Source organism: Eucyclogobius newberryi, unplaced genomic scaffold, assembly GCF_026437365.1.
Source record: "Eucyclogobius newberryi isolate DKJ021-1_F unplaced genomic scaffold, fEucNew1.0.hap1 SCAF_6, whole genome shotgun sequence".
Classification (NCBI taxonomy): Eukaryota; Metazoa; Chordata; class Actinopteri; order Gobiiformes; family Gobiidae; genus Eucyclogobius; species Eucyclogobius newberryi.
The window spans coordinates 14,196,414-14,218,894 of NW_027316278.1; the positions used below are offsets into that span (position 1 = coordinate 14,196,414).

At 40.1% G+C, this 22,481-nt stretch overlaps 2 protein-coding genes and 1 long non-coding RNA gene across 3 annotated transcripts in view; 1 reads left to right on the forward strand and 2 right to left on the reverse strand.

Annotated features, from left to right (window-relative positions):
• htr7c (5-hydroxytryptamine (serotonin) receptor 7c) overlaps nt 1-1,926 on the reverse strand; it is a 38,447-nt gene extending 36,521 nt beyond the window's left edge. Inside the window, exon 1 of the mRNA XM_072433783.1 lies at nt 1,333-1,926. Coding sequence (XP_072289884.1) covers nt 1,333-1,796 — 464 coding nt within the window. The 5' untranslated portion in view covers nt 1,797-1,926. The remainder of the gene's footprint in view (nt 1-1,332) is intronic.
• The window catches only part of LOC140347244 (uncharacterized), a 292,223-nt gene that overhangs the window by 243,768 nt on the left and 25,974 nt on the right, over nt 1-22,481 (reverse strand). The window lies entirely within an intron of this gene.
• piwil2 (piwi-like RNA-mediated gene silencing 2) lies at nt 7,921-21,763 on the forward strand. The gene is made up of 23 exons (XM_072433618.1): nt 7,921-8,346; nt 8,413-8,509; nt 8,616-8,730; nt 8,804-8,952; nt 9,018-9,087; nt 9,341-9,451; nt 9,516-9,633; nt 9,698-9,819; nt 9,879-9,959; nt 10,127-10,240; nt 11,208-11,396; nt 11,468-11,552; nt 12,346-12,438; nt 12,519-12,659; nt 12,737-12,850; nt 18,017-18,205; nt 18,290-18,391; nt 18,470-18,586; nt 18,668-18,756; nt 19,390-19,495; nt 20,674-20,927; nt 21,401-21,508; nt 21,579-21,763. Exons 1-23 carry the CDS (start codon nt 7,957-7,959, stop codon nt 21,733-21,735), a joined length of 3,111 nt encoding a protein of 1,036 aa, XP_072289719.1. The 5' UTR covers nt 7,921-7,956; the 3' UTR covers nt 21,736-21,763.

A 22,481-nucleotide genomic window follows, 5' to 3' on the forward strand; every position in this document is an offset into this window, starting at 1 on the left:
TCACAGCCACTAGAGGGAGCCATGTGGTTTTACTGTGACAGGCATTCACAGCCAAAACGGAATGAATGAATGAATAACATTTAAATTTGAACTCAAAAAGCCCAACGTTAAATCAATTCAGTCAACCAAAGCTGAAATCAGGAGGAATCAAAATGAATATTTGCCCCGAACATGGCCAATTGCACAAAAAGCATGTAGCCCACAGATTGGCCTAGTTTTAGTAATTCCCTCAAGCGCAGTTTAATCTCAAGGTTCAGGGTTTTTTTAGACAATGAACAAGTCACTCTTGTTGTACTGGACACACTGCACTTTAATACCTGTTGTTTTTACATAAGATAATCATATATCTCCTGTGAGCTCACACTGGTCAATCACATCTGTGGGGTCTCTGATGAGTCTCACTGCTGACTGGTCAAAGGTCTGTAGACACACCCATAATATTACCAGCCAGCTCTATGGGCACATTGCACCCCATACTCTTGATCGCCCCTCTAATTGAGCTGAATACAGTAGGAATCACTTGGGATGCTCAAAGTGGTTCTACAAGGTCGATGGGCGTTGATAAAGAGCCAATTACAAGAAGACAAAGTGCACCGGTCAAGCAAATGAATTCAAGATGATAAATCCATTACAGTCTGCATGGTTATTTTATGATTGAGTGGCTTTTGCAGTTTGTGCTCTTTTAGCACTATTAGTTGGCAAGTCATCTAGTCAAAAGTGTGCATAAACTTCACTCATCTTAATGTATTATGCCAGATGAACCTTTTAGCCAAATGGCATTGTTCTTTTATTCAAAAGAGTTGTATTTAGATTGATTGATTCATGCATGTTTGAGTATCGTCCTGTGTCTAGAGCTTGAATGCTCAGAAAATGTCAGTTTTTCACACACACCCTGTCTCCTCCCACTGCCAACTTAGACTCCAGTTATCCATTTTTCAACAATGAAAAACAAGTAAAGGAAAATGCACTGCTTGCTAGAATGAAATGCAACTGTAAGTTAAACGTCTTAGAATAATGAGAAATTGGGACTGTTGCCTAAGCATTTAAAACAAAATATTATATTTTGAATGGAAAAAGTCCTCAAAATATTGCACATAACAGGAAGTTGAAATCATGAATGTGAAAAGGCGGCTTATTAGTACTTTTTTCTTTTTTTACAGGAGGTCAGTGGTTCCATTTCCTTTACTAACCCGTTTTAGGTGAATTCTTCTGTTTACAATGAACAAAATGTAGAATAATTAACAACGAATGTTACAGTGTATTATAAAATAGTGCAATGCAAGCATAATTATGTCTTCCACGACGTGGAGTGACACACAGTGACTAACTCACCTGTCAACACTGATGACACACAGGGTCATGATGGAGGCAGTGCAGCACATTACATCCATGCCTATGAAGATGTTGCAGAAGACCTCTCCAAAGAGCCACTTTCCCCCGGTCAGGTCCGTGACGATGACAAACGGCATCACCACAATCGCCACCGACAAGTCCGCCACCGCCAAGGACACCAGCAGATAGTTGGAGGGCTGCCTCAGCTTCTTCACCACGCACACGGCAATCACCACCAGCGTGTTCCCCATCACCGTGATGGCCGTGATCATCGCCAGCAACACCCCGATAACGATCTTCTCCGGGCGCCCGAAATCCTGCAACTCCCCGCAAGACTCGTTCCACATGGCGGTGGGACTAATGGTGACCAGGACGTTGTACAAAAGCTGCAAAGAGCCATTGAGAACTTCGGAAATATCCTCTTTCCTGTTAAAAGTGAGCTCAATTCCCGAAGTATTGAACATTACGGCGGCACGATCCCCGGGACGCCTCGCCAGCAGCGCGCTCCAGTTGCGCGCATATTTGGTGTTTCGTCCAACTCCGCTGTCAGGCGCAGTCCGGCGGATCCGCGTCGGGTTCACATCAGAGCCGCGGCACAGCGACTAAACACGGCCCCATGTGCGGAGGAGAGTGCGGGACCGCGGAGGATGCGGGGAAAGAAGTGCGTGCGTCTCGAGCTCGCGCGCAAGTTGCGAGCGTCTCTGGTGCGCCTCCAGGACAAATGTGCACCAAACTGGAGGAGGCGGTCTACTGGGGTCTCCAAACCGCACCTTTCCATGTGACGCATCACTTAACGCGCACTGACAGCCCACCACACAGATCCTACAAGAAACTAATACAGGTCTTTAAATTCAGCATGAAACAGTAATATTCTAGTTGTTGCAGGTTTATTTTCGTCACCCGTCACTCAGGGTTCGTTTCAGTTTCACGCAGCTCAAATGTGGAAGAGTCTAAAGATGTGAGACAGGCTTATATATTGACAATGACTAAAAGCTTTTCTGTTAGGCTGTGCATGTGACCAAAAGGATTTTACTTGCACTCATCTCTCAATTGTGTAACGATTATTCATGTTTTTTATCTGTTTGTGTTGTTATTTTAATGCATTTATTTACTCTGTGTACAAATAGTGCCCTATATGAACTTGCCTTGCCTTGTCACTTGCACATTCACTGCAACAAAACTGGGACTAACCCAGGACTAAACCCCAAATTAATCCTGGACTCGTTGAGGACTAAACAAGGACTAGAACAGGATTAAACCAAGTCCACATCAAGGCTAAAATGGGCTCAACTCAGGACCAAATAACAACAAGTATGAACGCACCCATTTTAGAGTCAATATGTAAACTATCTTCTATCTTTAATTACTTTGTGCCTCTGGTGGAACAGCATGTTTCCGGACATTTAGGGTACATTGTTTTGGAAAATATTCATATCAGCACACAAAAATATCATCTTTCCCACACGCATTGCTAAGATAATACAGGAAATCAACCTCTTGGCTAGTTTCCAGTGCCTTTTCATTTAAGCTCTACTATTTATATATAACTGCAATCTCAAAGTAGAAACCAAATCAGACGACTGTTATTCAATATTTTGACTGGCTGATCTGACCACATGCTTGTTGTCTTCCCTTTTTGAAGCACTGAGGACAAATCACACGAGGGAAGAACTTTGGCTCCTTCATTGCAGTGCGGCTGGACATCTGTGTATTTGTCCCCCGCAGGCTCAGGAGGGGGCTCTACTGTTCCCACAATCCCTTTTGGTCAAAGACTATCAAAACTCTGATGTGGGGGCTCATAACTTCTGGCGGAAAGACTGAACCAGAGTCACTTTTGCCTCTGTTTTACGACGACAAACGAAAAGATCCATGGTTTTACGTTTAATCTTCATACGTCGATATAATGGAATAAACGTTATTGCTTGAGAACAAACATTCAATAACAGCAAAGATACAGTATGATGATAAATGTATCTCTAATTTTGTTTTGTGTTTGAATGTTGAGCGCTTTTTGTTTTTGACCAAACCACAATAAAAATGTTTTAAAAAGAAGTCATTGTTAAGAAAATGATTTAAAAAGATACACATTCACTACAACAATCAGAAAGTGCATGTGATGGCAATGTGAGTTATGCTCGAAATATGTTAAAGTTCATTATTCTCGTTTAAGTCACTTAAAGTAAAATTGAAAACATTTTTAAAAGAGCATTTTTTCTTCTGCCTGGCTACATCTTGGACCTTGTTTTAGTCATGGTAGTTCTGGAAGTCTATTTTAAGTCCTAGAGATCTTACAAGTGACTGTAAATGCAGATATTATAGCTCAAAATTGTCCAAGCTTCACATTACATTTCCATGCCTTTAGAAAATCACATCCCCACTTGACAATTTACCTTTTCTGTCAAACTGGTCACACCATTTCCACTAAACACTCAGACCTCCCTCTGTCAGGAAAAATGTACAGCATGTTGGAGCCAGTACTTACATGTGATTTACTGGGTAGAACATATAGCCTGCTCTCGTGGCTTATGCAAATGGACCTGTCAACATTTCTCTCCTCTGAGGGTCTTAATGAGAAGAGTTAAAGCACCATGGATCTGCTGTAGGAGCAACGATGACAAGAGATTAGGACAAAGTGCTCAGGGAAATTAGGTCCAAAAATGCTGTAATGTGTGCGGCAGTTAGGAGGGCAGTATATTTTTTCGTTCAGATCAGTGTTCGAAGAATGATAACAAAAAAAACATTGGTCTGACGGAGAAAAGAAAAGTATCTATGGTAAAAGAAGGCTTTCAGTCTTTACAATTTGGAATTAGTTAAATCATAAGTTGAAAGTGTCATCAGTCATTCAAAAAATATACTATGAGCGTTAAGTTCTTCTTGTCGAGTAATACCAATTTGTGATTTAAGTGTATTTAAACAAGAAAAACGTCTTATTGTCTTTTTATTTTTTTATTTTTTATAATTTATTTATTTAATATGGACATAGCATTTACATTGGAGGAACCAGATGCAATGTTTTAAGTGTTATAGCAGAATATGCGAATTTCCAACACCTGTCCATAGGGCCAATTTAGAGTTGCCAATTTTACCTCACACATGCATGTCTTTATCGATCATTGAAATGAGACCTTGTTGTAGACCTTTAGTTGTTGTTAACTGAGAGGCATAGTGTGGCATGCTGTGCTGAGATTTTGTGAAGTAGCTTGCAATAATTGATATAAAAGCAGTGTTTCTACTAAACTTGCAATAACATAACCACAGCAGCAGGTGGTAGATTGATATTGTTTTTTGGCTCAAATAAGAGAAACATATAAATGCAGGCTTTATATCTCCCAAACAGATATGTGGTGCAGCTGGCCATTGACGGAAGCATAATCTAAACTACACACCATGCGATCTCTAAAGGCAAAGCTTGTTTTGCTTTTGTTTTCTGCCAAAACCTCAAGTAGCATATTTGCATATCGTGTTACTATGTATACATCCAAAAAACAATTCCCACATGGTCCAGACAATGTTTGTGCACAAGCCAGTGGGTATCAAGAGGAAATGACAACCCTATCCTTCTCTGAAAACCATGCTATTTCAGCATAAGTGTTCAATGTCCCCATCTAAAACACCTTTATTTGGGACCAATCTTAACGTTTGCATTGTGCCAGGATCATCAAAAGCCAACTTTTACCATTCAAACACTATTCACTCCTGAGTGACTTCTTAATGTTGAGATGAAATGACTTTCTGTTGTACATTCTTTTTGGCCTGATTCTGTTGCCTGATTTGTGTCCAGTGTGCTTGAACAAACAAAACAAGCTTAATAATATGTTTTTATTTTATGTGCTTTTTGTCCATTTGAGAGAATGTCTTCTCCACATTGAAGCATGTTCATAGATACATGACATGTTTATAATGGCAAAGGCTTCAGAGAAAGAGTGCAGTTCTCAATGCTGAAGGTGAAGACAAAGCTGTTTTAGGTCACCAGTCAGCCATATTGGCAATTAAACTTAAAGACTTGCAATAATCACAGATGTTTTCCCCGAGGAGCAGATAAAGACTTGGAGCTCACATTTGCTTCAGCTCCAATTAATTACTATTCGAGAAAAGAATCACATTTATGCAAATAATCTGGGCAGGACCTTTCTGCTCAGGGCAAATGAACTGCATTTAAGTGGATTAGCCCTGTGACATTGTAGGTCTCAATAGTATGGAAAGGTATGACATATCTGAATAGTTTTAGCGGCAGAAGGGTAAAGGAAAGTCACTTGCTGAAATAATTCATCGTAAAACATGTTTTATCTTTATTTCCATTTTTTGCCTCAGCACTTTTACAGATAAAGTCCTGTATCTGGTCTAAACCTTATGTTGTTTGCACTGCATCATGAAATCATCTGAAAACATTTTGGTAAATTACATAGGGGAATAAACCTTATTCTTAACTTGTGTATTCTTTAATTGGATGCTTCACATGTAGCAATATGGTATATATTTCAATCCAAGCATGTTTTATATACACAATCAGCAATCAGCAAGGTTTACTTGTTGAGAGAGTGGGCTTTTACATTTGTAGTGGCCCAGCATTTCCACTGCCTGCAGCTTTCATAATATAATGTTTCTCAAACAACACCGCTATTGTCCTTGGAATGTTAAAGGTTTATTAAGAAGTTTACTATAAACTATTTAACAGGCAATTCACCAGAGAAAAATATTTTTATTTAATTAGTTGGTCAGTGTGCAGTCCTGTTTTGTCTTGTTTTATTTTGTTTGTTGGATACAAATGTTTGACACAATTAATGTTCATTGGACATTATTGATTTTAGAGAGGTTTGTATTATTCAGGATACAGATTTTTAAGTCCCAATGATTGTCATTTCTAAATTCACCCTTTTACAATTGAGACAATCTGTCCAAAATATTTTATTCTAAAAAGTCACAAGCAACAATGTATAAGCAGCTGCCAACTTGTGACTACAGAACAAAAATCTTAAAATATATACATTTTTAATGGGAAACAGTTGACTAAAGGTATTTAACCTTTTGAGCCCCAGGGTATTATGTTGATTGACATAAAAGATACTTTATGGAAACGGAACAGGACAACCAAGCTAAAAAACAAAAACGAAAAGGTTTAGTTGATTGACTTGTTCCTGTGTAACAAAATGGGTCCATATGACACTAATTTGAGCAAACAAAAGTCCAGGAGTTCTGTGCCAATTTGATGCCATCCTGTGCCAATTGGCACTGAGTGGAACATGGCAGCTGAATTGAAACGCTGTTAAGTTACCATGGCGATGACTTCTCTACTTTCATGTAGTAACTTAATTCTCACTAATGGGCCCACCTATCACAATTAAGTTCACCACCTACAGAGATTATTACGTGCTCTTGACTAGACTAAAGATCTGCACGCTTGACCAAAAAATGGCTTTTTAAAAATCTGTAGTGAGTGATGAATGTGTGTAACATCGTTTTGGTGTTACTGAAGTTACTGAAGTGCCACTTTAAATAATGCCCTTGTCCTGGTCTAAAAGTGGGACCACATATATTAATTAATTATAATTTAAATTTGTTAGTAACTTGTGTGTGGCATTGTATTGTGACATCTACTTAGTTACATCAACCTGCCCAGGGACTTTGTGGAAATTAGTATTTTCTGCTATTACCTGACCAATGCATTTTCCTTTTGGTCAATGTTTATGGTAAATTGTGCCACAAAATAAACCACAAAAATACACATCTCATCATATTACATCCTTGATTATCACATGTCTAGTTTAGGCCGCAGTGTTCAAAATCAAGTTTGAATGCTTAGTTTAGTGCTTTGACCATTAGAGGGAGATGAAGACGCTATCTTGTACAAACCATTGTCCAACAGTCTCAAAATCGAATCATTTAAGAGTGACAGCTTTTGTAAACCAATAGCCGTTTGGAAAAGCCCCTGTAGCATCCAATCAGAGAAGGGTGTGGCCCGGTGGGCAGCGCCCCCGCTGAACCACGAGGGAAGATCCATGTGAAACTTCGGCGTTAAGTGACTGAGAGTGACTTCTACTGCATGTCTGAGGTACTTGTGCCATAAATCGACATTGAAAGTACAAATATACAAATAATACATAGAAACGCGTAACTGTCCATCAAATGTCTTTTATTTTGTGTTCTCTATGAGTACAGCTTCAACTGTTCAACACGTCCTGAACACGTGTTACAAAAAAAATAGCTGGCATTTGCGCGTGCTACAAGTTAGCTTTAAAGACACAGCTAAATCTGTGACGCTAAACTTCACGTCAAACTGTGATTTTTGTGGAAGACTATTTAGTACACATATTTTAGAAGATGGTGAATTTCAGATTTTACCTGTTGCGAAAAAGTGTATGGTGCAATGAAAATAAAAGATAGACGCCATTACAGTTTTTAATTAACTTAGTTTGATATTATCAAATTAAGATGCTAATTCTCTCAAACGGAACTGTTTCCGCAAAGCAGATAAAGAATGCCTTTAATGTGCACTAATTCTCTAACGTGATATTATGTTTAGGCTTACAGTGTTGACCTTGAGTTATAAATATTTGAAGAAATTGAAATAAGATGCTTATTTCCTTGCAGTGCGTCTCCTTTGAGTGGATTCCTTCTTAGACTATAATGGACCCGAAAAAGCCTCCGAATGTTGGTGGGATGACCGGCGCCCTTTGGTTTGGACGCGGAAGAGGGCTTCAGCCTGCGGAACCTGCTGTAGGACATGGTAGAGGGCTTCTACCTTTTACTGAAGGAAGTGTTGCAGAACATGCCAAAACTGTTCCTGCTCCCAGTGACAAACCACAAGGACTTGGCTTTACAGAGCCTGTGATGGGACGAGCCAGAGGGCTGCTGGTTCAGCCTGATGGAGGAGCACTGGGCCGGGCCAGGGGTCTGGCCTTTGCTCCTGGAGAACCACAGTTAGGATTTTCACAAGGTGCCGTTTTACCCACTCTGCAAACCAAACCTGGACCAGCACCTGTAGAAGAACCAAAGACACATGAACAGATGAAAACTGTAGGTAAAACTGCAAAATGTCCTTGAAATTTCATGTAAATATTCCTGCCAATGCCTGTGTAACAGGAGGACATGCCAGTCCAAGGACAGGGATCCACGCTCATCTCCATGTTTAGGGGAATGGGGTTTGAGCCCTCAATGGGAAGAGGATCCGTATCAGTGGGTCTGTATAACTAAAATGTTCACATTTGTAACAACATTCTGATTTTTGTAAGACTGATTTGCACACTTGTTTCACATGTATTTAATGTGTTAAATCAAATCTTCAGGAAGAGGTGTCATTGTAGATCTGGGGAAATCTACACAGCCGTCTCTCTCCTCTCCACTCTCCAGTGGGACAGAAAGCTGGAACAAACCAAAAGAGCCTCTAGGCCAAGGCAGCAGGTTAGTCCAATCAAAAAGGGGTTGATATTTACATCTGGAAATCTAGTTAACGTTTTCGCTAAACATTTAGCAGTTTCCTTGGGCACCAGCGGATGGTAGGGCTTGGGAGAGCAGTGATGCCACAGATGGGAGCTGGACGAGCACAGCTCTTACTGTCTCCTGCTCTGGACCGTGTGGAGCTCATGACAGAAACCCCTCAACAAACATCATTACCTCCTCCAGGTGAAGGAGTTATTTTTAAAAGCTACTTATAATTTGCATATATTGTAAATATTTGTTTTATTTAGAAGAGGATATGCCTGTAAACCCTGCTATTCTAGAGTCATCAAAGCCGGAACTCAAAATGGAAGCAATGGGGTGAGTACATTGAATTTTATTTTCAGGAAAGTCATAATATTCATTATTCAGAATTATGTCAACGGTTAACATCAAATTAAACCGTAAACAACTTTGCATTGTATTGCAAGTCTCCTATTGATGCAGTCATGCTCAATATCGCAAGTAAAAATGACCACATTTGACAGTAAACCAATTCCGTTAACTTTCACGCTGAGATTTCTGTTGTTGACTGGTATAACGTTAATGTGTCTCTCCATTCCTTGTGTGTCAGCGAGCCTCTTCCAAAAATTGGAACCAAAGGAGCTCCTATTACCATTGGCTCGAACCACATTGTTGTAAGCTGCAAGAACGAGGCAGTGTATCAGTACCATGTTACATTTGTGTAAGAATTGGCTCTGTTAATCTCCTTTTTTGGACATGCAAATAATTAATTTTGATTTGTTTAGCCCCAATATTGAATCTATGGCCATGCGTTTTGGTATGATGAAAGATCACCGCTCCACCACAGGAGAAGTGGTGGCATTTGACGGCTCCATCTTATATCTTCCCATCAAACTGAATGACGTAAGCATCAAAGTACCGCCACAATGTCCTCACGATATGTGGATAACGCTCAAGTCTTTTGCAGGTGGTCCTCAAAGGTCTAAGGCGGACTGATAATGAGGAAGTGCAAATCAAAATCCAGATGACAAAGATCTTGCCACCAAGCTCCGATCTGTGCATTCCGTTCTACAATGTGGTGTTAAGAAGGTAATGGTTGAATAAATAAAGGAAGGCTGTTTTTTATTTTTATTTTTTACCCCCCACAGAATTATGAAAATCATTGGTTTGAAGATGATTGGACGGAATCACTTTGATCCAGAAAGTGCAGTCATTCTTGAAAAGCACCGGTAACTTAATAAACTAATACATGTTCGTACGTGACACAAAAGGCACATTTCCTGATCAGAGGACAATTAAGTTTTCACATTTTAATCATAAGAAATGGCAGAAATCTAAACGAATAGATGGCACTGTACAATTGTGTGCTTTTTTTTTTTCTCTGTACTTTTTGTAGACTGCAGGTTTGGCCAGGTTTTTCTACAAGTATAAACCGCTTGGATGGAGGCCTGCTTCTCAATGTGGAAGTCATTCACAAAGTGTTGAGGAATGATTCTGTGCTGGATGTAATGTAAGTGTCGATCATAACGCATTGTACCTCTACATGGAGGTGAGGGAAATGTTGCAGTAGTTGGAGAACATTAAATTAAAATAAAGTATATTGTCTGTAATTAAAACTATGAAAAATGTACTCATCTCCCAAACAATGGTGTAAAGTGCTACTTCTGCCCTTTTGTGGTTAACTTTGATCCATTTACACTAAGTGCATTATTTTAATCTTAAAGACATCTACAGGAACATTGGCACATTTCTGGTGCATTGTAAAAATAACAATCATTTTTGGGATAATGCTAAACAAAATCAGTATTAAAGGTGTAATGGACAATTTTTTGGCCCAAATCTGAGTCATTTCCTCGTGGCGTGGACTGCCGATTAGTCCTGCCACATATCGATCATAAAACGCACCTGCCGCTCACCTGCAGCCGCGTGCGGCTCGTCCCCCGAGAGCAGCACGTTTCCGCGTGTCTGAGCGCATTGATCTATCACAATATAGCTTCCTCAGTGTACGGGACAAAATTAAGACCGAGAGACAGTTCGAGCTGGCTCAGAAGAAACAGAAATCTACGGGAGACGAGAGATGCGATGCGATCCGTCGCGCTAATAAACAAAATAATGCACTTCTAGCCGCGATGCTCTTGTGCAGGTCCGCACGGGGGTAGTGCACTTCCTCTTTAGTCCTCAAATTGGCAAAAAATAGTCCATTACGTCTTTTTAATTTGACATTAGTGCACCTTCTAAATAATATATGAAATACCTAAATGCAGTAACAATATTGATCTCTTGGTAACACAGTTCTGTCTTTGCGTCATCATGGCCAGATCTCCTTAGAAAACGAAGCCATGTGAGAATGGAAAAAACTAAATTTCTCTTGCTACAAGATGATCATATGTGATAATTTTACTGCAAACAGTCTTAACTATATCTCTTGCCTAAAAAACTTATTAAAAACTTCCTGAAACTGAACCATCCCTTTGCAGGAATGTGTTGTATCAGCAAAGCAAGGAGAGCTTCCAGGATGAGTGCACCAAAGAGCTCTTGGGCAGCATTGTGATCACACGCTACAACAACCGCACGTATCGCATCGACGCCATCGAGTGGAACAAATCGCCCAAAGACACATTCACTTTGATGGACGGCACAAAGACAACCTTTGTTGAATACTACAGGTGTGTCTAACTCGTGTGAGTTGAGCAGAAATAATGGCTTTTCAGGCTTTTAACTGGATCTGTCATGACAGTAAGAACTATGGCATTACGATTAAAGAGATTGACCAGCCTCTGCTCATGCACCGGCCAAAGGAACGCGCAAGGCCTGGAGGGAAGGTCTGTAATTAACAAGTGTTTTATAAAGTCAATTGTAAATTTATGTGGAAGGTACAGTATTTATTACAAAATTAGAACAATCCTTTCTGAAGTTAGAATTGTGTCAAGGTTAACCATCATTTGAAATATAGCACCACATTGCCCCCTTGTGGTTGAAACTGAAATTTAAAACTTTATAGGGTTGAAAAAGGTCTTAAGATAATGGATGTGATATGTGAATTGTTAATACAATAATTAAGCTTTTAATGGAGAACCATTATGCACAATTAACTTACTGTGTTAAAATGGCTTTCCTCTTTCATTAAATAAGTTGGAAGTTGTATTTAGAGTGATTCGTGCATTCGCCGCTCCCCAGATTCACCACTGATACACACCCACTGCTCATTACTTAATTCTGCAATTTGATTAGGTTTAGGTAAGATTTGGCAGTATCTCATTGCCATTTTGGCACATTTTTTTTATAAATCCTCTACACGCTATGGTCAAATCCAACACGCCAAAGGCGACGTAATGTAACGCAGACGGCGAAAAAGAGTGCAGCAACTGAAAGTCAGCGGACTTGTTTTTTTTGTGTTTTAGATACACATCCACAGTTATAAATTAGAACTATCAGGAGTCAAAAGCACAATAGGTTTTCTTTAAAGTGTTGTATGTTATAATCACATGTGAACTCTAGTGAAATATTTTTTTCATCGTGGTCCTTTTGAAAGTGGGTAATTATGAATGGAGTGAGGCTGCACATTAGGCTCAGGATGGTGGTTATAGTGTTTTGTATTATGTCTGATGTTTACAGCAGGTAATCACTGGGGAGATTCTTCTGGTGCCAGAGCTTTCCTTTATGACTGGCATTCCTGAGAAAATGAAGAAGGACTTCAGATCAATGAAGGTACATGTAGTTAACTTCAACGACGACACATTTTGTCTCCCCTTAAGCTCAGCACTCTTATTGAAAATGTGAAATTGCAGGAACTGACAAAGCACATCAATGTGAGCACAGAACAGCACACCCACTCGATAAAACAGCTCCTGAATAAAATCAACAGGCACCCTGACAGTCAGAAAGAGCTTAATAAGTGGGGCCTTGATGTCAGCTCTGAGCTTGTGATAGTAAGGCGTTTAAGTGTACATAGACATTGCATTGTAGTCAATAATGCATCACATTGTGTAATATCCATTTCTTGCAGATTAAAGGGAGGTCTTTGCCCTTTGAAACGATCTGTTTGCAAAGCTCCTCTTTCACCACAGGAAACGATGTGTCCTGGTCTCGAGAGATTGTCCGGGATCCTTCCATCAGTGCAGTAAGTAATGTAAACAGTGTTTGGCAAGTTCCATCAAAAGTCATGTAATGTACCTCCACCTAGGGCTGCAAAATAAATGGATCAACACGGGCGTGATGTCAGAATATTAATAAGCACTACAAAAGTCCCGGATGACATTCAAGCACGCTCAGTCCGTCAGGGAAATAACATCGAAAAATGGCAGAACAGCGACTAAGACTGCTAATCTCAATCAAATTGACGGAAGATGACATCTTAACCACATAAAGTAGAGGACCATTCTGAACTAGTTGAAGCAATGTTTACGTTCAGACGACGTCGTATTAGCGGAAAGAAGGCTGAACTTGTAAAAAAAAAGGTATATCCGGGCTTTCAGCGTCTTCATCTAGACTCTTCTCTCTCTCTCTCCTCGGTTTACAACGAGTCCGATTTTTAAACATTACAACATGACATTTGTAAGAGTCTACTGAATAAAACTGATGTTAATTCTACAGCGTTTGCGAAACATGGTAAACTTATAGGTGGTTGGGGACGCAGGTTGTCACGCACCGCTGCCTGCGACTGGAGCCCCGGATATAAGTTTACTGTGTTCCGCGCACGCTGTACATCAGTTTTATTTAGTAGACCCAAAACAACACTGACACTCACTGTCACTATTATTTATCGTCATGTTTATTACTCTAACTCACCTGTTTGTTGCAAGCGGTTGCTGGGATAGGATTTGGGTGGTCAGATGTTGGTCCATGTCCACCTACAAAATGTAGGTGCGCCTCCTAATTTTCCCAACGTGGAAATGTTCTTTTGGTCTGCCACACGCCCGTATCCACAAGTGACATTTGTCCCTTTTCATCATCTGCTTCAGGAAAGTTATGAACCGAACGCCCTCTATTTCAGGTCTATCAACGTAGTGAGAATCACTTTTATACGTTCCATAGCAGCAGTGTTTGTTGCTAACCATCTTTGTGGAACAAATGAGTCGATTCTGGGTCGTAATCAGTTTTGACCGTCGCTTTATGACGTGTTTTCAATGGGAATTGATAGCCTCGCTTCCTTGTTTCCATTGTCTGACTTCCGGGTACGCTCTGTTATTATTTTGTGTTGGTTGCATGCTTGAACTTGTTTTGACGCACTGCGGGAGCAACAGTCACACAGCACTGGAGGAAACATCACACTTTTGGAAGCATAAGGCAAAGAGTTGGAGAAACTTTACAACTCAAGACAAGCATCGCCCCTCAAAAGCATTGCACGTCTGAAATATGGGACTAACTTTAGAAGAGAAAAAAAAACATGCAATGTTGTTTATCATTGCACTCTGCAAACTTACACACGAAGAAATGAGCGTGGACAGCAGTATTTTGAAATGAGAAGTATCAAAGTAAACATTGTGAAAGTATGCATCGTGTCATTACAGCACATCTGCACATCCCCGTCCTAATGACACAAAGTATGCAAAGAGCATAGAAAGATGAATATCATTAAATTAATATAGTTCAAAACAGACGAGCTTCCTGTAGCATCTCTCTTCAGCTTATACTATGCACAAAGTCATTTCATATTCAGGCCTTTATATGCATGAATGAAATGCAAGAACTCAAAGAAAACACATACATTAATTTCTTCTTAATTTTAATCTTCTGAAACACTGACTCAATAAAAGGCACTCTCCATCTACTCACTGCTTTACAATAACTCAAGCACTGCTCAATTCATCTGTGAAACAGAATGCTAATAGCTTTATCTCAAATTTTAAGTTTCACTTGCATTTTGATTATAATGCCAACCACTCACTCTAGCTTAACTTACTCTTGAGCTGGGACAGTTTCTGCCTTTGTCCCATCATGCATCTCCCTGTGGTGTGTGAAAACATGTCTGAGTCACAACTGGATCATTGGGTGTCATGGACTGGATTAGGCAGCAGAAGCATGAGAGAAAATGCAAGTTATATAAAAACTGGTTTCTTATGGAGCAGATCAGATTTAGTAAAGATGTTGATTAGTGCGGCATAATTTGATTGACAGGGAGGGGGCGAGGTTTTTAACACTACGCTATATATCCTTATTTAGCCTGCAAATCACAAAATGCATTCACACTTACAATCCATCTATTTTTTTAATCACCACTTAGCTTCTCATCTCGTCCTTGTTTACAGACTAAAATAAAGGAAACATTTGCAGCTGCTCTGAATGTGGCGATGGCGGGTTCTGGGCCTGAACAATCCCTGCTGCGGCTGATACATTGACAGTTCTTAATGGCCTCTGAACACAGTCTTACTTGCATGTCTCAAACTTGGACACAAGGGAATAGAGACGCACCGATTCCAAAATTCTTGGCCGATACCGATTTTCTGGTTTTTAAGGAGGTCTGACCTGCCAAAACAGTTTTTTCCGATACCAATTTTCTATCTAGCCACTGAATTTCCCACAAACTACCCAGTATTATACATATATATATGAAAAAGGTGCATGTATACAGGACACACGTTTTATATTATAAAATGTAATTTATTTTGTGGAAAAATAGAAAAATAACTATATATAAAAAATCTAATCTACATGCTCCAATGGTTCCAGATTGAAATCAAATTAACTATTTTCATATAGTAATTTATACATTTGTAATTTACACATTCTTTTGCATGAGCTGAAACCCTCTGCAGGAGAGGAAGCAGATGGAACATGAGGAGGGTCAGTCCTAGAGCGCTGCCAGCACCTCCCTCTCAAAGCTGGAGGACTCTGGCTCCAGGACCTCTTCCTCGTGGTTCTACAAAAAAACAGGCTGACACAGGCTAAAATACTAATTGTAATCCAACCAAATGCTTTTACACACCTGTGGGTGCAGCAGAAGGGCCAGCATCCCCTGAAGGAGCAGGAGCAACAGGGAGGGCTGAAGGCAAATCCAGATCTTAAAGAACATTGTACAGCAGTTATATTTTAGCCCAGTACATTTACTGCAATATTATTCAAACTTTTACTATTATAATACAGCATATTTAATGAGCCATACATATATGTTGCCAATATTTTCCAGTTTCATCAGCTCTTTGTGCTTCTAATGAGCGTGTAAAATGATCAATCAGATTCTAGAGCACAGCTGATTGTGTAAACATTTCTTTGAGGCTGTGGGACAATTAAATAGGCCTGAGGTTGTTTCGCTGTTTGAGTCAGTAATTTAAGTTTTGTATCTACGTAATGTGATCTCAAATGCATCAAAGTATTTTTAAAGTCTCTTCAGGTGGATGAGATCTCTTGTTAGCATTAGCTCGCCTAGCTCTCTGCTAGTAAGTAAATTTTATTTATATAGCAGACAAAAGTCAAAGTGCTTCACAAAACACAGAATAAAACGATAAAAACACAAAAAAATTACAGTGAGCAATACATATACAACATACAGTAAAATCAGCCGCTAAAATAAGTGCAATTAAAAGGCTTGACTAAATAAAAAGGTTTTAAGCTGACCCTTAAAAGCAACAACTGAGTCCAGTGATCGTAGGGAGAGCGGAAGATCGTTCCAGAGTTTGGGGGCAACTGCCTGGAAGGATCGGTCTCCTCTGGTCCGAAAACGGGTGCGAGGAACCAGCAAGTTTCTGATCCAAGGACCTAGTGAGCGAGAGGGTTGAGCAGAACAACAACTAACCCTTCAGACAGCCCTGCAGCTTCAGGCTCCTTCATATGTGTCCCTACTTTTCTACAGATTCCTCTGAATTAACACATTAACTCGTCAAGCACATTAACTCGTCAAACACAAACCAGCGCAAATTATTTTGACCGCATCAACTATCAACACGTAGATTTTTAATCGTCTCAAAGTTGTAATAACTTACCCCACAGTCCAGTCTCCTCTGATCCTCCTCCAGGCTCGGTCCTTCTTGTATTCGACCAAAGTTGAACAAATCTGAACTTTTCTGCGACAACAATTTTAACGCCTTGAAGCTTACGCCTGTCAAAGCGTCTAGAGCGGCAAAACGCACCCTCCGCTCCACGCTGAAAAAGCAGGAATCGCGCCGCGGAAAACACGTGTTCGACGTACCTTTTACATAGACTTTGAATGCAAACTGGACACTTTGGCCGCCGCGCTCTGAATGAGTCTTGCTAGTTATTAGCTGTTTTGCTCTGGGCGTGCTGAGCTGCGACGCACCGCGCATGCGGGTCAGTTTGGATCAGCCGAAAACCGGCAATTATGACATGGACCGGCCGGTCACCGATTCTGGCCGATTCGACATAAAACCGGCTTTTTTAATCGGCGGCGATATATCGGTGCATCTCTACAAGGGAATAATGTCTTACGTTTAGGGCCAAATTAATATTAAAGGTCCACTGGACACTATTTTGATTGCAATGATTTGGATACTTCAATGAAGCGCAACACGAGTTAAAGATGGGCTGCAAAGTTATTTGAAATTGTGCTTTCAATTCATCGTCGGCCTCTAGTATCCAAGTCTTAAAATATTCAGAGTCTGCTTAAAAAAACTATTATTTTAAAGAATTAAGCTCTTTGGCTGCGTCCATGTTTTTGCCTTCACCTAACCCGGAAATGTGTCGTCACGGCATGACACTGTCTAGCCAACACTGAGGATATTTACACTGAACAGCATATGTTGAAGAACATGTCCTGCAGCTGCTGCATCATATATTCGAGCCTAAGCCTCGTCAGACCATGAAGATGGAGCAGATGAGAATGACTAAGGAGACGAGAATGTGCTGCTGCTCACCAATACAAGAGGCTCTCCCCGGAGGATCGCGGCGGCTGTCTGGATCCACGGATCTGGTGCGCTGCGAGCTCCTCAGTTTGTCGTGTAAAACGTAAAATGCCGCTCTGTTTAGCACATGGCCCAGTGGAACAATGAGGGTGCGCTATAGCGTGTTCCCGGTGTGACGACACTGATTTTGCAACCGCTCTTAAAGCATTCGGTTACCAAGGCGGTTGATATGGTGCGTTCTCGGGTTTGACCGAATGAATGCGAGATTTTTTTTTTGTCATTGGTCAAAACTAACCGTCCAGACTTCGTTGTGAAAAAATTATAAGCTGTATTCCAAATACGTTGCAGCCCATTTTTAAGTGAATTTGCCTCTTCATGATGATAAATGTCAAACCGTTAACATCCCAGAATATCACAAGGTCGAAAGAAAAGTGAGGTTTACCACACTGCAATCATCTTACACATGATGGCTAAACATAAGATTATTTCAGATCCCATTGAACACTTGGGCCATCTTCTACCCTCGCCGCTGTGCCGAGCAGGCAGAGGAACTGGTGAATACTTTCAAGAAGGTGGCAGGACCCATGGGTGTCAGAGTGGGGCGCCCCATTCGTGTGGAGCTCCGAGACGACCGCACTGAAAATTACATAAAGAGCATCCACTCACAACTCACCAGTGAGGTAATGTCTTCTGTTACAAATATTCTTTTTAAATGTTGGGTTTGAGTACTTAACCCTGACAGTTTGCTAAACCATTTTTATTAGCCAAATACCCAGCTGGTTGTGTGCATTATGGTTGGCAACAGGGATGACCTTTACAGCGCTGTAAAGAAACTTTGTTGCGTTAAAAGTCCAATCCCGTCTCAGGTTTGTGACATCAAAATATAGTGCCACGTCATCACCACACAACAATTGTACAATTTTATATATATCTTTTTGTTTTAGGCAATCAATGTGAAGACTATATCCCAACCACAGAAACTTAAGAGCATTGCCCAAAAAATAATTCTGCAGATCAACAGTAAACTCGGTGGCGAGCTGTGGACAGTCAATGTCCCTCTGGTAACTGCTTTGAAATCTTGGCTTTTCTAATGTTCATCTTTAATAGTGTCTCTATATTCATTTATTTGCTTTTATTTTAAGAAAAACATGATGGTGGTTGGAGTTGATGTCCACCATGACACAAGCAAAGCCCGCCAGTCCGTTATGGGCTTTGTTGCAAGTGTTAACAGGTAAAACTAATGGAGAAATATTTCAAGCCAATGGCTGCGTCTGACTGTCCGCATTATTCCCTATATTGGGCACTATTTATGGCTTACACCATTTTTTATTGCTGTCTGAATTTCCAGCAGGTGAAAAATGGGTGCACTCAAAATTTCCCACATTGCACCTTGAAAATAAGTGTTCAGTTACGGTTAATAGACCACTCTATATAGACCGCAAAATGACAGCAAACAGCAACGGGTATTTAACGGCATATAGCATGGCAGAATGAAGCAGAAGAGCTGTTAAAACAGAGCACGGTTGACTAGAATATGAACTAAACACTTACATAAACTGTTATGCCACAAAGTAGTTAGCGTTAGCCGCTTATCTTGGATTAAGATAAAAAATCACAGGCAAATGGTTGAATAAACCAATTGATCGTTTAATGTGAGATCCATGACTTGTATTAGTCCAAATAGACGTGACAGCCTGATTGGACCAATATTACAAAAATCAATTTTATTGAGGTATGCTCACTCTTTTAACGTAGACGCTAGAGTCACATGACCCGCAGCGAGGAGAAAGTAGTGAGCAGTGTGTCCAAATCTCTCTGTGATTGAGTGCAATATGTTACTAAATAAAATCTCTGTTTTCTTAAGTTCACTGACCCGATGGTACTCAAGAGTAACTTTCCAGACCCCCACAGAGGAGCTCATCTGTGGCTTCAGAATTTGCTTACTGGCTGCACTACAGAAGTACTACGAGGTAAATGTGAAACACTGACATTTTTGCATTTGCCTATATTGCCATCAACTAGGGCTACACACTTTGGGAATTGTGATTGCGATTAGATTTGTGATTTTTGTTTTAGTATTAGGATTCTGATCCAAATTCACATTTTAATCATGTCAGGGAGACTTGACAATAGAATTTTTTTACAAATCTAAGGCCACAGTTATTTTATTACTTGGTTTACGGATCTGCCGCACTTAGATTATTGATTTCTACAACATAAATAATTATAAAAAAAAATTCAATACAGTACCGCTGAAAAGGCAAAATAGCATTAAATGAATATAAAAAGCAGTATTAAAGGCACAATGGACGTTTTTTTGGCGATTTGAGAGCTCAGGTGGAAGTGCGCATGATGTATGACTGATACAACACACACGTGCGTTTGTTTATTAACGCATCGCATCTCCCGTAGATTTACTACGTCTTCTGAGTCAGCTCGAACAGTCTTTCTCCGTCTTCATTTTGTCCCGTTCACTGAGGGAACTATATTATGATAGATCAATGCGTATAGACACGCGGAAACGTGCTGCTCGTGAGGACGAACCGCACGCGGCTGCAGGTGAGCGGTAGGTGCGTTTTATGATTGTTCGGTGGTAGGACTAATTGGCTGTCCACGCCACGAGGAAATAAGACTCAGATTTGGGTAAAAAAAATCATCCATTCAACCTTTAAGTCAAAAGATAAGAGCGCATGAAGCAATTTTTCATCAAAATCCTGCTGGAGTCTGACTGAGCGGGTCCGTCCCTGCGCGCGGCCCCGGGAGAGCATGAAAAGACACGCGTGCCCATTTCCTTGTCTGCTAGACACAGCGCTAACTCCTTTTATATCGCAAATACACATTTTAAACCCGTTAACCATATTTTCTCCCGCGCGAAATTGAAATTATATTTATATTTCGCCCGCCTGTTCACTATATTTAATTTAAAAATCCGTAATCCAAGTAACAAAATAACTCCGGCCTAAACAACATAGATGGCAGTTTTATGCATAAAAATAATATTTATGGAAATTATGGTGCTTAAATTGCTGCATTTGCGATTTGCTGATTAAAATTTGATTCCATTGCGATTAATCATGCAGCCCGACCATAAACTCATAACACATTTCTGTGGTACAGTCATAAATAAAAACAATCATTATTTGTACAGGTGAACCACAACTTGCCAGAGAAAATAGTGGTTTATCGTGATGGTGTGTCCGAAGGCCAGCTCATGATGGTGGAGCAATACGAGGTCCCACAGATCGTTAAATGCTTCGAAACGTTCCCCAACTACGAGCCCAAACTGGTCTTCATTGTGGTCCAGAAGCGCATAAACAGTGTGCTCTACTCCTGGTCTGCAAACGGCTTTGGCAGTGCAGCCCCTGGAACCGTCCTGGACCACACCATCACCAACAGGAAATGGTGAGTCCTCTTTTTTTAAATGAAATGGTTGATAAAAAAAAAGGAAACATTTCAACGCCAGTTTTATAAATGAGTAAAATACTCTACAAATTATCTGGAAAACTTGATGATTTGTCAATATTGTGGGGGTTTTAGTTTGTTTCGGGCTATATTTAAAGATTTATATGATATGAATGTTATTTTGAAGATCGATCAAATAAATTATTATTAAAAAATGCTACAAAATAGCTGTGTAAAAAATCATGTTTATTACTTTCATATAAGGGTATTGTCATTCTGGTACTTTTTAAAACCAACATTTCCCATTGTCTAATAATTAAACATTAATAAGTTTAAAGACATGTTTTACCACATTTCTGTTGGATTGTTATTGGAATACTCTAAAATAATTATTGAGATTGTTTTTATGAATGTCGCCCAGCCTTAGTATGTTGTCAGGTTTGCAGTTTTTGATTCCTCTGAACATGTTTTAGGGTGGACTTCTTTTTGATGGCGCACTCCATACGCCAAGGCTGTGGTTTCCCCACACATTATATCTCCATTTACAACACAGCTAATCTGACTCCGGACCACCTCCAAAGGTATCACATTGCACCTTACATTGTTAAATTGTTGTATGAGTCTTATAAAACTATCTTCCCTCCACACCAGGCTCACCTTCAAAATGTGCCACTTGTACTGGAATTGGCCCGGTACTATTAGAGTTCCAGCGCCATGCAAATATGCTCACAAACTGGCCTTCCTGTCGGGACAGTACCTCCACAGTGAACCTGCCATCCAACTGTCGGACAAGCTCTTCTTCCTCTGAGCTGTCGTGACATAAAGAACTTAAATTGTTTGATTAATGTTAGCAGTAAGTTGTTCGTTATTTAAATCTTGCATGGATCAAGGTTTGTTCTATCGTTTAAAATGTTCATAGTGCTCTCGTGTATGTTTATGTATGTATGTTTAGTGCTTTGAAGTTTGGACATACTTTGATCTTTAAAGATTGAAAAAAAAAATTAATCTTGGTCTTTTTATATACCTAACATATTGCAAACGTTTTACAGAAATGGTTACTACTATTGTACAAGAATCTTGTTTGATAACTATTGATACTACTGCATTGTAAAAGAGTACAATTCATACACAAGACAATTCAAAGTGCTTCACACAACTGGATAAAAATGGATTAAAATCACAAAGACATGACAGAAATCACAAAACTGGTTAAGAGAGAAAAGAGTGCAAAGAAAATCACTTCAGTCAAATGCACAGCTAAACAAAACGGTTTTTAGCTCAGATTTGAACATTATTTGGGTAGAAGCCTGTCTCACATCTTCTGGTAGACTGTTCCAGATTTTAGCTGCATAAAACTGAAATGCAGATTCCCCATGTTCTGTCCTGACTCTGGCACCAGCAGGAGGCCGGTCCATGTTTAGTCCTGACTCTGGCACCAGCAGGAGGCCGGTCCATGTTTAGTCCTGACTCTGGCACCAGCAGGAGGCCGGTCCATGTTTAGTCCTGACTGGCACCAGCAGGAGGCCGGTCCATGTTTAGTCCTGACTGGCACCA

Excerpts from the sequence above, each read along its gene's own strand:
- piwil2 (XM_072433618.1), top strand. The coding sequence starts at position 7,957 with ATGGACCCGAAAAAGCCTCCGAATGTTGGTGGGATGACCGGCGCCCTT. Across the intron at positions 9,088-9,340 it reads CTCAAAATGGAAGCAATGGG|CGAGCCTCTTCCAAAAATTG; the intron begins GTGAGTACATTG and ends CTTGTGTGTCAG. Across the intron at positions 11,553-12,345 it reads GCGCAAGGCCTGGAGGGAAG|CAGGTAATCACTGGGGAGAT; the intron begins GTCTGTAATTAA and ends TGATGTTTACAG.